Source organism: Galendromus occidentalis, unplaced genomic scaffold (assembly GCF_000255335.2).
Source record: "Galendromus occidentalis unplaced genomic scaffold, Mocc_1.1 scf7180000076381, whole genome shotgun sequence".
NCBI lineage: Eukaryota > Metazoa > Arthropoda > Arachnida > Mesostigmata > Phytoseiidae > Galendromus > Galendromus occidentalis.
The window spans coordinates 45,207-61,369 of NW_003804370.1; the positions used below are offsets into that span (position 1 = coordinate 45,207).

General features: G+C 52.7%; 1 protein-coding gene across 1 annotated transcript; it reads left to right on the forward strand.

Annotated features, from left to right (window-relative positions):
• Positions 1-323: 323 nt before the first annotated feature.
• Positions 324-12,347, forward strand: LOC100904598 (uncharacterized). Its single transcript, XM_003738932.1, has 4 exons — positions 324-400; positions 4,851-5,087; positions 10,506-10,614; positions 12,324-12,347. The coding sequence occupies exons 1-3, from the start codon at positions 351-353 to the stop codon at positions 10,552-10,554; spliced, it is 336 nt and encodes a 111-aa protein (XP_003738980.1). The 5' UTR covers positions 324-350; the 3' UTR covers positions 10,555-10,614; positions 12,324-12,347.
• Positions 12,348-16,163: the final 3,816 nt, after the last annotated feature.

Here is a 16,163-nt window from a genome sequence, read left to right on the forward strand (position 1 = left end):
GGGGAAGGGATCTGTCGAAAATCTTTTCGGATTCCATCAACCCTTCCATCGCTGGGATTATCATCACCCACGTGATCTCGATGACGGATCATTTCGGATTTCCGCGGTAGAATATGATCGACGGGACTTCGCCAATGCTCAGGAGCCGTCAGATTTCCTCGGACAATGTCGGAAGGTAGTTCATTCACGTTGGCTCGCACGAGATGAGCTGAGCGGAAGTTTCTTTATTGCAGGTGGGGGCGAACGATGAATTAGCTGAGATCTTCATGCGCCGAGACCGTGCGAACATTCCTTATGGTTTTCCGACGAATAGGAATATTGCCCCGAACTATAAGGTACCGTCGATTCCGATGCCGAACGAGAGCAACCAGTATCCGCAATACATTCCCAAAATGACGAGGTGAGTATTTTTCCCGGCGCATAAGGGCCAACAGAGGAATCGGAAAGGGAGATCGATTCTGATGCGGAATCGATTCAGAGCTTTTGGCCAGAGAAGCGTCGTGGAGCGCGAGGGAACGAGCTCCCGAGCAGACGCCTGGGCGTATGGGCGTCAGAACGCATGCAAGAGCTTCTCGAGAAAGATTAGTTCGTTGGGAATGATCAGAAGGGAAGAGTCATCATTCTGCCGACAGACGTATCACAGCGGAAACAGCGGTCTCATCAGCGAGCACCATCTGTCGTCGGAAGAATTATTTATCACATATATATTGAAAGGAGGATATCTTCGTGCCGTGCTATCTGCCGGTCGTGATCCGGTGACGGCTGCTCAAACTGCTTGCGTTCCGAGCTCAGAGACAGGGCAATATTGCTTCGTCTTCCCGGATGTGAGATTTTCGAGCGTGGGGGTATCAGTGGAGGAGGATGTTCATCAAGTGGAAGACGATATTCATTGAACTCATGATGACGCCAAGGACGTCGGGGGCGGTGCTCGTTCCGATCGAACGGCTATCTGGTTGTTCCTCAACGATATTAATAAGTTTTATTGTATATCCACTGTGGAGACTGCGCTCTCCTAGCTTCCTTCCGCGCTTGAATAGAGCGAGAATTATCCGAGTCGCCAGCTGAACTCATTTATTACCAAAGGCGGCGAGATAAACGGTAAGACCAACTGTTAGACCCTCGAACGGACGAATATCGCTGCCGAATATCAAGCAGCGACGCGGCCCAGTTCCCGCCCGCTTGCCCCCGGCGAAATGGAAAAATGGTTCCGACGCGAAGAGATGAGCCCCGTCTACCGGATTCCAATACTGTATTTCGGAATGAATCGAAGGATTGTTTCGAGTGCAGAAGATGGAGTCTATTCCTTCGCGTGATTGACCTCTCGGGGCCTGTTGGACCTATCTTGCGCAAGATTTCAATAATAGGCGATCGGAACCGACCCAGACAGTGGGACAGCAGGAGGAATAAGGGCTTATGCGAGTCATCGCGACGATGTTCCGCGAATGGTCGAGACAGCGAGGACTTGGAGATGGCGGAAACTTCACGTTGTCCGATGGAGAGAAGCAATTCGCTGGTCGATGCTCATTTGGGCCAAGCTCCTTTTAAATAATTGATATAATCGTTGCTTGCCTTTTGTTGCAAGCGAATTATTCAGTAAGCGTAGGGGACTTGCCCCGCGCTTTTTCCGAGGCGAACGAACCCTACCGAGAGTCAACCAGACTAGTGAGCGAGTCAGTCCACCAGCTAGAGAGCACACCAGTCCATTGGTCCGTCCGTTCGGAAACCTCCCGATCCAAGGATAGGCTTTGCAGCCTACAGGCGGGATAGCCAGTAGGTAGTGCGGACCGGAAAAAACGGCGAAACACGACTGGACTGCTTGATTCGTCTGCGGCAGAGGCTCTAATTAGTGCGATGCAATTTCTAGCTCGCTTCCGCACGAGTCTCCAGTGAGAGACATTCGAAAGAAGCTTCAAGTCTTGAGTAGGCTCCATGGCGCGCCTCTGATCGGCCCCGGTCAATTTTGTAATTGATCTCCATTCCATCGATTCCGGGTTTTCCGGGAACAGTCCTGCGAGCTGCTACAGCCCAAACGCCAGGAGCGGATCGCGGCGAAATGAGGACGTGCGAGCGAGCATATCGTGTTCGCTGTGATTTGAACGTGCGTTTGTTTTCACGCTGGCGCATGCGTGGATGGGCATTGTACGTGCCGCCGAACGATGCATGTATGTGTGGACAAAGTTGCGGGGCGTTCTTTTTTGATCCGGGAATGATTACCGCACGTCGACAAAGAGTCAGGACATCCACCACAAGGCCACTACACACGGTCTGGAAGAAAACCCGTCATCCGACTTAACATATTCAGATATGCTGTCAAGTCGGATGCGGCCGACTTGCGTAAGATGTTCCTAGGAATTTGCAACTTCGCGCCTGCCCTTAAACGACGATCTCGCCCGACTTGACGACGCCCGGGGCTGGTTTTTCCGCGGGACAGCGAGCCGAAGTTCGGCAAGTTCGAAAACGAACGTCTCCTCACGCGTCGGGGTTCCCGTATCATGGAGCGTCGGAGACTTCTCCGCACAAACCGTGATCAGAGCCTCCTGTACTCGGGCTCAGACCGCCAGAGCTCGGTGGGTGGTCGTCTCCGAAGTCGTCCGTCTCCGATCATTGTGGAGTCGACGGACAGAGCTCGGAGGAATCGAGGCAAGAGGCATACTAATGGAAAACGGTGAGACAACAGCTACATCGAAGCAAAGAAGTTTTTGGAGTTCGTTGTTGTGCAATTGTTGTTACCCTCTGCCTGGGAAGGAAGATGCCGTTTGTTTAATGGCCTGGAGGTAACGTGATGGGCTTTTGATGGGAGCGCCGCCATCGTGCCACCCGGAGGATGTAAATGCTCTCTTCCCATCTCAAACGGTACGAAAAAAAAATGCGAGTAAAAAACGAATGCCACGACAGCCCCCCTCCATCGATGGGAATCACAAAGAAGATCATCGCCGCCGAGGAGCATTCATACCGGGAGGAACTCCATATTTCATCTCAGCAACCACGAGCTTCGAATTGACTTGATTTGGGATGGTCCATGAAAAACCGGAAATCTCGATGTCAGTCTTCCCTTGCCACCGGCAAAGGCGCATCCAGGGCACGGCGCCAGGTTTGGCCGCGAAAATCGGGTGAATTAGCACTGCACGACACCGGAAAGAAGGCGCATCTCTTCGGAACCCACGCTTCGTCAGACGGTCGGGGGAGGGAATCGTGATCGCTCCGACCCCTTTCCCGTCTTCGCTTCCAGAGCTCGGTCTCTGGTACGCTGCCTGGACAACGCAATCATTCTGCCAACAAGACGAAGAAGTGATGGATCCGACTGAGAGGGATGCTGCACTGGCAACTGCGCGAGGAACATCGGACAAAACCCTAATGATGGGAAGTCAAATCCGTTTCCCATGATGATGACCAAGATGACGTAGGCGTCTCCCAGAACTAAATGGACGATATCTCTATCATTTGTCTGGGAATAAATGACAGGGTGAGGGCAAGGAGAGCCACCTACCACTCTTCCAGAGTCGAAACGCAGTTCGTCTCTGAACCATCTCGACCTCAAAACTTTTTTCCGTGCGTTTCCATTCCCTCTTCGCTTATCAACCTAGTTCCATCGATCGCCCACCGGAGAATGGGAATCGGGGACCTCCAAGCAAGATCGATGCCGCTGCGTAAAGGTTACTCGTGCGCGCGTCGCGGGGGAGGATGATAGAGCAGAAATCGGGCAAAAGATGTGACAAGTGGCAGAGCGAGTATACATTTTGTCTACCGAGCTACTTATCTCCGACCGTGGCAGCCTTGTTTGCTCATATGCCGTAATGCGCGTGTTTATATGTCTCTCCGTCAGTGAGAGTATCCGACTGACCGTTTGGCCACTCGTGTCTGGCTTCTGTTACCCGACTTCACCCCAAGTGTCCCGAGGGAAGCGACTTGTCCCGAGTGCCACGAGCGCTCCATTTTCATTTTACCTCCTAAGCAAGTCAGATGTGAAAGTGAACTTGCATTAAAGCGATCACATATGAGACGTGTCTGACGACTAAAGTGAATTTATTCCTGTCTGCTCCGTTCGTGTCCTGAATAAGTTCATAAGTTCGAGCGCCCTCTGGAACGTTTCGCAATCGACAGAGCAGCGAAGAGGCCAGAAATTGAAGACCGCGTCCACCCTGAGCCGAGCGGTGGTTGTCAGGAACTTGGAGGACAACAGCTACTAAGCTAGTCGGAGGTGCTCCAGCTCCGACGAAGTCGATTTTCGTCACGAGATGCAGTGCGACACCGCTTTCGTAACCATCGCAAGAACCCGGGCTACTTGAGTGCCCGGTTTATGATCGGCCGGATCATGGAGTTTCCTACTGTATCGCTTGTGGATTTCGAATTGCGAGCGAATCAGCTGTGAGGGCAAGGGAGCAATGATCCGTCCGTGTGGAAGACGATCGGGCCATTTACTCGGCCCGCGACTAGCAAACCCTCTATACCGGTATTGTTGTCGGTCCTGGGGACCACCTCGTTGTCAGAGCGACAGGGAACCGCGCGTCGGAGCTTGCTGACGGCTCGCCGCAAACCAGCAGGGCGAGCAGCTAAACCACAAAGCGAGAGTGGCTACTTCGCCCCGCTAGACGTGCCTACGTTCATACGTAGTGATGAAATGTTCTTCAATTCTTCAATCGGTCCATTTATTGGCTATTCGTTACGCATATGACATCGACCACCTGACGATATCACATCTCCAACGTATGATCAAGTATTTGCCCCGCATAGCTCGCTTGTCAGTCTTTCCCCAGGGAGTGGCGGCGTGGGTTGGCATCAGTCCTGACTCGGGAGTCATGGCAGCAAATCTGCACAAAGAAACGAAGATTCAGACGAATTCTCTATTCCAGTTCCTCCGCGGGCGCGAACGTCCGGGCAGCCCGTGATGATCGAATCTACAACGCAACTTCGCAAGCAGCCGCCATGGCCGCATCGGCAGCCGCCTCGGCGGCAGCTGCTGGACTACCGTCACAGCAGATCCACCAGATGCCGTCCGCAGTCCACCAATACCAATACAATCCCCTGCACGCTCCCGTGAGCGGCGTGCCCTCGCAAGCTGCGCGCAGAATGCTCGCTCCCCAAAGCATGTAAGTCCTGAGTCCGATATTCCAGTCAGATCCCCAGAAGGAGCGCGGCTCCCCACAGTCAGCAAGAGAAGGGAGTTTTCCGGGGATGGATCATGCTCCTGAGGAGCGTAGACACGATGTCTATGCCGAACACGATTATAGAGCGGGCTCACCAACTTCAAGCTCGGTATAGCCGCGATCGGCCTCTTAGTACTTAGATCCCGGATGCTAGCGAGTATCGGCTCCTCTGCCATGGCTTCGAAATAAAATATACCAATATGGAAAAATACCGGGATGCTAGGAAGTCTCCCGAATGTTCCTCTTATGGGCGGATTAGAAATGATCGGTCTCGAAGATTGTTGCAGCCGGAGCTCGGCTGATGAGTGTGCGGCAATGTCCTTCGGAAGATTTCGCAGCGATGATTGTTGCAAGAATTAGAGGAATAATAAGTATTCCCTCAGGAATTCGTTCGAAGTGTCGAGCGATGGTGCGCCCAGACTGCTGATTCGTATAATTTCGATGCCACAGTGGCCGGAGCCCGTCGTCGTTCTCGAGACCGCTTCGTTGTCGCCGCCACCGACCTCGCCCGGGAGCACCCTCGACAAGCTCTGTAATAAGCGGTCGATCTAAATTAGATCATTATAAAGCGTCCTCCCTATTTTTTGGAGACGAATTTTCGTCTCCCCGGTCGCTTTCGCGCGAAGCACTCCAGGAAAAAGTATGTGTGGACCCAGGAGCGTAGCGAAGAAATGTTTTTTTTCTTGCGCTGCATGAACCCAAGCGACCTTGACTGTCCGACTCGGCTCTCTGAGTCCTTTATTCTCTGTCGGAAGGCAAGTCAGAAGCTTCGTAAAACCGAATTAGACCGTGAGACGGCTTGTGAGGACCCGATTTTTTTTTCTCCCTTCTATACCTCTTCCAAGGAGGAGACCTGCCGCCCCGTCTCTCGTCTGCTCTCATTCCCCTCCGGAGGGCGGACCGCCCTTTGATCTGGAGGACAAGATGCTCCTCTAGCATGCAGCTCTAGCCTTCGGCACGGCTGGGTGTATCCTGTAGAACTCCTAGGAGTCTTAGACTCCGGAGGGGTGACGTTCGCTGGAACTGGAATCGGAATGTGGTAGAAACAGTGTTCGAGTCCCGTGATTCCTCTTCGGATTCAATCGTCAAAATCTTTGAGAGACGAAAATCGCGAGCAGAGATCTGGTTTTGCGGGGGAAGGTCGAACAGAAATAGATCGTTTCCGGGTCGCGGAAGTCGGAGGGAGAAGAATATGCGGTGTGTGCTCCGTACGACAGATCGGGCCTCGGGAAAATGGGCGCGCGCGGCCGTGACCCGCTAATTCGATTTGCTAAGGTCGGGATTTTTGTCTCTTCAGCCGACGCTAGAACGGGGTTGACTCATTATTTCCGAGAACGAGCAAAAGAAGGGTAATATAATACATGGAGGACGGCGGCATTGCCGTCGTCAACAATGTTTTTGCACCGAACTCCGAATGTCTCTGCGTCCTGCTAATGAAATCGCTCGGCTTCCGAAAAACCCATCGGATGAGCCTGTTTCGAGTGGCTGCATCAAACTGTTCTCGGCAGGCAGGGATTCTCGCGTTGTTGGGCAATCGACGCGAATCGGTCATGGATTTTCCATGTCGCTTCCGAAAATGGAAGTCTCTTTTTTCCGCCTCAGTTGAACAAGTGATTCTCGCGGAGCTTTTGCCACGTCGAAATAAAGAAGTGCTTCGTAACTCTAGTGTAGGCGTCGCGCGCGTCGGTGTCAGCGAACAATGCACCGCTTCTTGCCACCGCTTTTGTTGTTGTCGTTGTTGTTCGTCTGCGAGGACTAGCACGCACGCACGCACGCATGCACGAAGGCAAGCGGGCAGGTAGACCGGCGGACAGATGGGTTCACCGACGAGTAGGTAATTGCATGTGACATTGTGTCAGAGACTGCTCGGGCAAGGGGTGGGGCGTACTGGATTCAGGTGGGAGGGAGAGCGGGCGGAGAAGAATTTCCTCCGAGCAACAGCGATGAGAACAGCGGCAGCTCCCTGCCCTCATATGCTATACGGAGCGTCGGAACACCCACCAACGACAAGCGTCTCTGTTCGTGTATAAGTGCGGATGTCTGTTGTGTGAATAGGGGTAATTTGCCCCACTTTTCTATCTCTATCTCGCACCGGTTGGTGGGGAGGCGACGAAGACGAGGAGGCCAGTAGTCGGCTGTCGGTGAGCGCCGATATGCGCCGAAACCGGGTACGATGGAGAGGCGGACACCGAACGTGTGTTTGTAGTGACGGCAGACACGATGGCGGCGGCAGGCCTTGAGGGCCGCTAGACAGGAGCATCTTCTAATGTCAGTTTGGTATGCAGAAGACTCCGTCGACAGGTGATCGCGGGGAGAGGCCAAACGATTTGGGGTAGGAAGAGAGGGAGCGGAACACGCAGAAAAGAGACCGGGGACTGGCAGCTTGCCGCACCGGTACACGAGATTCTCCTCGGCGCCAGGGCTTGCTCGACAACCTGCTCTCGACTCTCCGGGAACAGTTTTGAAACGAGCCGAAGATTCGCTCGAATTTTATTCAGGACCTGATTCTCCGTCAGCGCTAGATCCGTCGTCGCAGTAGAATTCAAAGAGGGTTGCCACGACATCTACCAGGACGACGGTTTGCTTTCACGAATTGATCGAGAGAACACAGTTATATGAAGCTCCAACTACATACCGAACTGGGTTCCATTCTCCGGATCCGATGAATCCTGTCCCGCCAGCGCCTCTGCGGAGCGTAAATTGATCGTGCGCTCCTTCCTTCTCCTTGCGTGGAACGGGCTCTCACGCTCGACTGTCAGTCGAGAAGCCTGATCATATCATTAGTCGGTAATGCGACAAATAAATGACACGTGGAAGCGACGGGAAGACCAGCTGTAGCAGTTCGAGAGAAACTTTCGCAAATGATTTCCTCGTTTTGATTGAATCGGGCAGGTAGTCCCTCCGGTCATCCGTCATTCTCCCTTTGGCTGCTCTCCCGTTCCTCGTATTGATTAAGTAGGCATTGCCAGCCGACGCACTCGTTCCGCAGACGTCCCTTTTCTTCGACTTCCCGGATGCGCGATGCCCCACGGGATCCATTGGAGAGCGGCCAATTCATGTGTGCGTGAGAGCACGCCATTCGAACAAGCGTGGCGACGACAAAATCATCGTCAGGACGATCTCTGCGCGCTGAACTAACAAGAAGAAGTACCTTTCGATACGATCTCTTGGCTTGTCGGATGACATTCTCGCTTCATTGCGATGACAGCAATCAACGGCGGAAACAACATACACGCACACGATAACGGTGGTGTAATGCTCATCATAACAGTGTGTGGTGATGAGTTAGGAGCCGTACGGGAAAATTGGAGATCCACCGACAAAGATATAGATGAATAGATATCCCGCCGGTACGTGGGCGTCTGGAGGAGCGTATGGCAGGCGTTGAGGGGAAGCCAGCCATTTCTCGGCTTTCCATTGTCGTGTAGTTCGGAGTGAATAATTCGGATGTCGTTCGGCTGCGCGTTAAAGATTAGCGCGCCCCTCATCCGCGACGGTAGTCTTGACGACACCACGGCTTGCGGAAGCGGTAATTCACGACACGGCGCTGGCGGGTAGAAGGCCCGGCGTCGACGCAACGCTCCCAGCGAACGAAATCGGGCAGAGAATTTCGTCGAGAATTTCGCATCAGACTAGTTCGCAAATCCTTTTCCCTTCACTCTCTTGATTCGATCAACTGGTCCGCTGGTGGGTTGCCGGGCTCAATGACTCGCTTCACAGTGGATGGACGAATTCCGTGTCGCTCGAAGCTCAGATCTCGCTGAAATGATCAGTGTGAACCACTAACCGTGGGGCTATGAGTGCGCGCAGAGCAATTATTTACTCTCGTGCTCGTGGATTGCCGGCACTCGTGGAGCTGCGTCTCTTCAAGCGACGAAACGATTCTTCGTCGAGAGTTCGCCCGCTCGCTTGGTAGGTTAGTTTGGTGGGCGAACAGAGCCGGCGAACGGGGCGAAGAACGGCGAGACAGAGCGAAGACAAACGCAAGTCGTGTGTACCCTCCGTCTACCTATCGTCCCCGCTCTCCTTTTCTCTCCTCCTCTCTCTCTCTCTCTCTCTCTCCGAGTGGAGATCCCTCGGATCCAGTGGTGGGAGGACGGGGATGAGCATTGTCCACGGGATGGCTTTTCCGGGGAGCCTCGAGAAGCGTTGTTTCGGAGCTTTTTTGCGACAAACTCGTTCAGACCGTGCTCTCGGCTCGCTCAATTTCGAATGGGATTGTACCCCTGATGTTATTCCTGTCGTTTTTGTCGCTTAAATGCCTCCCCCGTCCGTCGTGACAACAAGTGTTCCTCTCGCTTCTGATTCTGAATAGCACCGCCCAAAGTCAGCACTTGCCATGGATGTCTGTCTTTGTGGCAGAGCGCAATCGAAGGAAGCAAATTGTTTCAAGCGATTCGAAACAATGCAAGTGGTTTGTTTCGGTGGAACGCGCGCGACGGCCCTCCTCTTGAAGGAGTCCCTCCACTCTGCGCTCGAGAAACTTCCTGCAATCCCTATCTGATGGTCTTGCGGGCTGCCGAGAACCTCGAGGGCTGGGATTCGGGCTATGTTGGTGACCAGGAATCAACTGGTGGCGATGCAAGCGAAGCATTTTCCTCGGATGAGCGAGAGCATGTGGGAATAATGGGACGAGGAGCGGACAGTCCCAGATGTCCATTGCGGAGTCGGTTGGAGACGCGAAGATGCAACGGAGCGGGAGGAGACTTGTTCGTCGGAAGATTTGGAACCTTTAACGACCCTAATCCGCATTCCGGCTGCGACCGCTAGCCCCCGCGGAGGAGTCCGCAGGACCTGCACAACACACGCGAGATTAGGAAGGACAGTTCTTTCGGACCGGAAAGGAAAATAGATTTCGTCATCCAATCCATCCTCCCTAGACTTTCTGCTTCCGAGGAGTTGGTGTGACCAGCATTCGTCTGTGAGAAGACATATCGGATTCCACTCACTGGTTTTCCTGATTTGTGAGAGACTGGAAACTCTGACAGGAGCTGGGAGGTCTCGAGGACTCGGAGGAAGCCACCGGATCCGAATGCGCTCAACAATTTTCTTCAGTCATAGAATCGATCGAGAAGCTTCTCCTCATCATTGGGAGAGCAGTCGTCCGGATGAGGCTTAATCTGGGTGTTAAGAAAGTAGATGCGGGAAGTCGTGGCGTCGGATATGAGTCGGGAGAACCCGAGGCATGCCATAACCTTGGACCCACCTTCGAGATCTCCGACCATATCGCGAATTCATTGATTCCATCGTCGGATAACATGGCTCTGGGGTCGGAACGGTTTTGACGGAATGAGAATTAATGGATCAATGCGGGAGTGGGTCTATTCTCATCAAAGGCTCAAGATTAACTTTCTGTTGCAGCGCGCCGAATTCCCACGATGGGTATCCGCTCTACCGGAGACAAGTCTGACGAGACCCGTGCCTCGCTGACGTCCTTATGGAATCCGAACGAATTCCTCCGACTTGTTATGTAAGTATATTAGGAGGAAGAGGCGATTATTGGCCTCTCTCGCTTGGCGGAGTTCCCTGCTTGCTCCGTTCATATCATTCTGGAGTGATCATTTTCCCATCCGCTGAGTTTGCGAGACACAATCGGTCAACGAGCACGACTCTCACCGTAGACGCGACTTTCACATTTAAAGCAGTTTCATGATTCGTTCAGGGGAGTTCGGCGAACTCGGGGTACCGCGCGAGAAGATCTCTCGTCATATCTCTCATTCGGGCTTTCACTGAGAAGGTCTCCGAACGCGGATTGTTCTCATTTCCGCACCGCACTCGGTTCCTACACGACGGGAGCCACTGAATCATTGCTCTGAGGAGTGCAGAGGATAATGATCTGGCCTTGTCCGAAGGAAAGAGGAAAATCAGGGGGGGGGCTAAAAACTGCGGACACTGTTGCCAGGATATCCAACACCTGTTCTCCAAACCTCATCAAAGACTCGGACATGGCCTCAGATCATCGAGTCCATCCTAGCTTCCTGCGTGAACATTCTGATCCTGTCGCCTTGTTTCCGAAAATCGCTGTCCCCCGAAGATAATGGGATAGTTCGCTGGATCCGCGATCAAGTCCGACTATTCGCCACCTGCCGGGATAAAGATCGTCCCCATCCCCTGGATCTCGACCAAAGAGATAAGAGGGGTTTACGAAAGATCGGATATATCTGAGTTGGACTTGCTCGTGGAGAATCGTGCTTGGAAGGAAGGCATTAGGAAGCTGAGTGCAAGGCCCTCCTTGACCGAGTTTTCGAAGTTTTCTGCTCTCGCGGCTTCGATGCGGAGAACTCGGTTCTTGGACGTCGATGACTCCGCTCAAACGTAGGGCACTTGTAATACTGGCCATAGTAATAGGCTCGTCCGGGCGGTACCTGATATGTTGAAGTAAATGGCGGAGATGAGGATACAAGCCCAGACCCGTTGACGCAATCGAGGCCTAAGATAAACTGTGAAGGCGCTCGATAGGAGAGCGAGAGCCGAATTCGGAGAGATAGGAAAGGATCCGGGGAGCAAGAAGAAAAGAGATAAAGTGACCAGAGGCTTCCTAGCGTTGAATCCATTTTCTCTCGATGCCCCGTTTTGTCGACGCCTGTTTCCCTGCCCGCTCGCGCCACTTGTGCTTGTACCGTCGGCCGACCGCTCGCTTGGTTCCCGGTTCCGAGGAGGCATGGGTCTCTCGACTCGCGCTGGTCCCGAATCCGCAGGGTGCTCGGAGTGCCGGGTAGGTGACGAGAGTGGATGGGGTTGCCGGGGTGGCTCAAGTGTTTTTATCGAAGCTCGCCTCAGGGCTCGCCGTCTTCTCCCTTCTCTGCATCGGGGGCATCTTTAACGTGTTCAAGACTGTCGGCGCTTTCAACGGTCTCGAGTCCGCTGCCTCCGTCTGACGACTCTGACACAAAAGAGGGCCGAAGCAAAAGAGCAAGCGGCAGGGAGCGAGACGAGTGGAACATATGAATCAGGGGAAAATGATACCGAGTCGCCTACGAAGTTTCTTCTCCGCGATCCGGTTTCCACGCAAGGATACCTATTCCCACGTATTCGTATCTGGTTTCTCGAGACAGCAGCTAGAGTATAACGTGCGAATGAATCAAAGCTCACCGCCTGTTCCGTTTGAGGCAACTTGTCAACTCGATCCGACTCGGAACCAAGGAATACGACTAAGAAGCTTTTTCCTCTATTTTCCAGGAGCTCTGAATCGGATCACTACAGACGGACTTTTCTTCTAAAATCGGCGCACACAATGGAGAATCCCGTTCCGGGTGCTAGCAGGGCGGTTTTCCGTTCTTAAGCCTTGCTTTTAATATATAATTCGGTCTTCGTGTCCAGAGTCGTATTACTCTGCTAGCGAGGATTCGACGATAACTCTCGAGTACATGATATCATCGGGGAGGGGGTAGGCAGAAGCTTCCGAAAGGAATCGGGAGCGAAGGATCTTTGTCGTCAGTTCCTGTGGATTTATTTTAACGTCGGATCAAAGTCTCCTGTGAGTGATTCGTTCTGTAGAAGGATATATCAGAATGTTCTTTCAACAGAAGATTGTGTTTGGCGCCGTCTTCACCGATGCGCGCAGTGAAGTCGTCTCGGTAGACTCCTCCATTGTCTGAGCAGTCGTGGAAATTCGAATGAGATTTCAAAGTGTCCAATAGCATGACTAGGATGCGACCTCCGTGGAGCTCACACAAAAGTATAATGTGGAGATTCCGGAGAAATACTCGTGGGGGAAACTCCGGTGCAGCAATAATGAATCATACGCTCGTCCTCCTTTTGTGGGAGCTCCCTCACGACGAAGCCGCGCAACGATTCTCGGATCAGTGGACCCGATCACCGCGTGTTTCCGACGTACTGGATGAGGATGAAGAAAGAGGAATGATGAGAGAGCAGACAATGGAGGGGTTCCCGATGCGCGTAGAGTCTTCCTTGTGACTGAGGCCCGAGCGATGTTCAAAAATAAATATTTCGACAATTTACACCGTGACGCCGTCAATGCGGCCGCCTTGAGCGCCAATCGGGTAGTTCTTCCAGGGCATTTGATCGATTGATTCAAGATCGAGCGTATGAGAGTTTGGGAATAGCACGAGGATTGGGTTGGAAATTGAGAGCATTCATGATGTGTCTTCGGCCGCGAAAGGAGCATAGACGAAAAACGGAAATGCATGGACTACAAAATCCCGATGGGCAGAGAATCAATTTCTTTCTTGCTCCAACTTAATAGTGTAAGACTCGCCTCAAGCCTCGGGACTGTTTCAGTTCGGGGGAATGATCTCGCGGAGGCAAAGGAGCTCGGAGGAAGACGAGCACGAAGGGGTTCCTGCCGCGGCAATGCAGGATAAGATGTAGACGATGATTGAGATAACTCCGAACAATCTCGAGAGCCTGGCATTGATTCGGGGATCGAACTTCCGTGTGGCGAAACAGAGGGAGGAGCTCAGCGATGGCCGCTTGCGGGGTGAATCACGAATTTCACTCGGGGGAACACCTTCCTCGCACTCTATCGCCGAGGAGGGCACCATTGATCGTCGGCTGACTGTCAATCCGACCGTCCATGATCCATATTGTTTGAGATTCATGCTCTTGTGAGTTGACCATTCGGAAGCGATTCTGTGCGAGAGTACAACCGAGTCCGGCGCGTATTCATAGCATGGCGAGCCGGAGTGACCTCTTGCGCAAAATCGGAGTAAAGCGAACGAAGTCTAAGCACCAAAGGACTTCCAGGCACTGGGACGGAGCCTACGGTGCCATAGCAACCTGAGGCACCCGTCTTGCAGAGCCGCTGCTCTAAACCGCCTCTCTCCGGGATCACGTACTCCGGCAGAACGACCCGGAGAGGATTCGGAGCAGCCGAAAGGGGACATTTGTTTCTCGCTCAGCTATTGCCGAATTCGATCGCTTCACAATCAGATCTCGTGTGCCCTTTCGTTCTCTCTGCCATTCTTCCGCCTACTGGAGCCTGGATTTTTCTGGGGACTAAAAATATATGAGACGGCCCCTGAAAAATTCGTTCCCCAGCTTCTAGTCGCATGTGCGACTGAAATAAATTCATCTGACCAAGCCACCCAACGAATCGATTCATCAACCTACCAAGCAGTTCCCGGGAATCAGAGGTCAGAACGAGGTCTCCCTCATAGTGTAGCGGTAGACTATCAGGCATCCACCTCGTACAATAGAACGCCGCTGCAGCACAAGGATCGTAAGCAAGGATGCAGCAAGTCATCATCGGTTTCAAGTGACTAATGAATCTGATTTCAAGTTCGACCAGACCTGACCCGAGACCGCAGATCAACAGGCGGGAATCCACCGCCGGATTCTGCGCTTTTCATGGAGGAAAAAATCACGGGTCCACTGCCAGCCAGGCGAAGACAAGATGCCCCGCTGGTCTCGTTTCGTGGCGTGATCTCCGTTGATCTCGATAAAGACGTCGGTTGGCTCAACGTTCGACCGAGTCGAAGCTGGCACGGGGAGAATCCGGTTGCCAATATTTTTTTGATTTATTGGAGATTGCCTATCTAACATACGTAGACATTGCGCAGTTCCGCCGTCACTGCCACCGCCAACGGGAGCGATTCGATTGGATGAGCCGATAGAGACTTGGTGTATAAACAATGGCGAGTATTGACACACTGCTCTTCCGCTCGAGATCGTCGTCTACTTCTCTCCCCGCTCCGGTTCGTTCAACCTCAGAAAATCGCTTCGAAGCGGTACGGGGAAAGAAGAGTGCTGGGTGATGGAGCAATAATTAAAGAACGACGCGAATTGATGCGCATTCCCGACACTCACTCAGCATATACATATACCGTGGGCTCTCTTGGGAATTGACAGCAACCTCACCGCCTTCCTCCCCTTCCGCTTAGAACAGGGGCTTTCGGAACAATGTGCTCCATTTCGAAGTGGCCATAAACTATATCGTAGAGCCGATATTGCAGATATTAGCGATTCCCTAGTGACCCTCGGCTCGAGTCGAAATCGCTGGAGAACTCGTTGCGATGAAACCACATCGGTGGAATGATCGAAAATCTTGAGTGGACTTCCGCAGCCCACCGCTACATACTCGCTTGTGGTCCATTATCTTTAAGATCCGTGATCCGTTGTTCGAACGAAAGGCTCTGTTGGGGCTTGCACTATTGCGAGTGCCGATGAACTCTGGCCGGGGAAGATAGCTTGCGCGCATTCTTTGTGTCACCGAGAAATTCGTGAAATCCAATACAACGAATGCGTTGAAAACACTGGAACCCCACCCCCGCGGGTTCCAATCGCCTGAGTAAGTCCCGTCCGGAATTCCATTGGAAAGGGACTATATTGTAACGACAGACGATCTTTGGAGAGCGCACGATTGAAAGTGGACAGAGTGGACAGCCGCTAGACCGACTCTAGAATTCTCATTCCGGGAGATGACCCTATACGTAATGGCCAGCCCCAGCGATCCAGGAGAAGAAAAAATCGAATGTGACAATACGCAGCCGACACTGGAAAATAACACCGCGATACCTAGAATTCCCAATCGCAGCGGTCAAGTCCTTATAACGTGCTCGACCCTCAACAGTCATCAATTATTATGGCTTCTGCCTAGCCGCCCGGACGGTTATAGCGAGGAACTTGATCGATCGGCCTCCGGGAAGTCAATCCTCAGTACGGTCCTCATCCCGGAAAAATTTCCACGCGATCCTGAGGCGGGATGGAATGAGACCGAAGGGAGAGAATAGCGACCGAAATCGATACATCACTGTTCTACGATTGTCTCGAAACGAGAGAATCAAACACGAGCCTGTAGGCAGGACATTGTACTTCTGGCAATTTCCCCACATCAGTAGCGACGAGCGTTTGCTCGCACGACGCGTTGCGCAGGCTTGCCAATCCAAATTCGAGATACGGAGCAGCTGCCAAGAAACGACATTTTCGGTGAGCGGGAGAAAAACTCCTCTCTTGACAAACTGCCGGAAAGACTACAACAAACACCAGCGTGCAGAGGATAGACAGCTCAGACACAGGCCACGACACCAGATACATCTGAGTCGGGGCTCTGACAAAAAC

Excerpts from the sequence above, each read along its gene's own strand:
- LOC100904598 (XM_003738932.1), top strand. The coding sequence starts at position 351 with ATGCCGAACGAGAGCAACCAGTATCCGCAATACATTCCCAAAATGACG. Across the intron at positions 401-4,850 it reads TACATTCCCAAAATGACGAG|TTCCTCCGCGGGCGCGAACG; the intron begins GTGAGTATTTTT and ends TCTCTATTCCAG. Across the intron at positions 5,088-10,505 it reads ATGCTCGCTCCCCAAAGCAT|CGCGCCGAATTCCCACGATG; the intron begins GTAAGTCCTGAG and ends TTTCTGTTGCAG.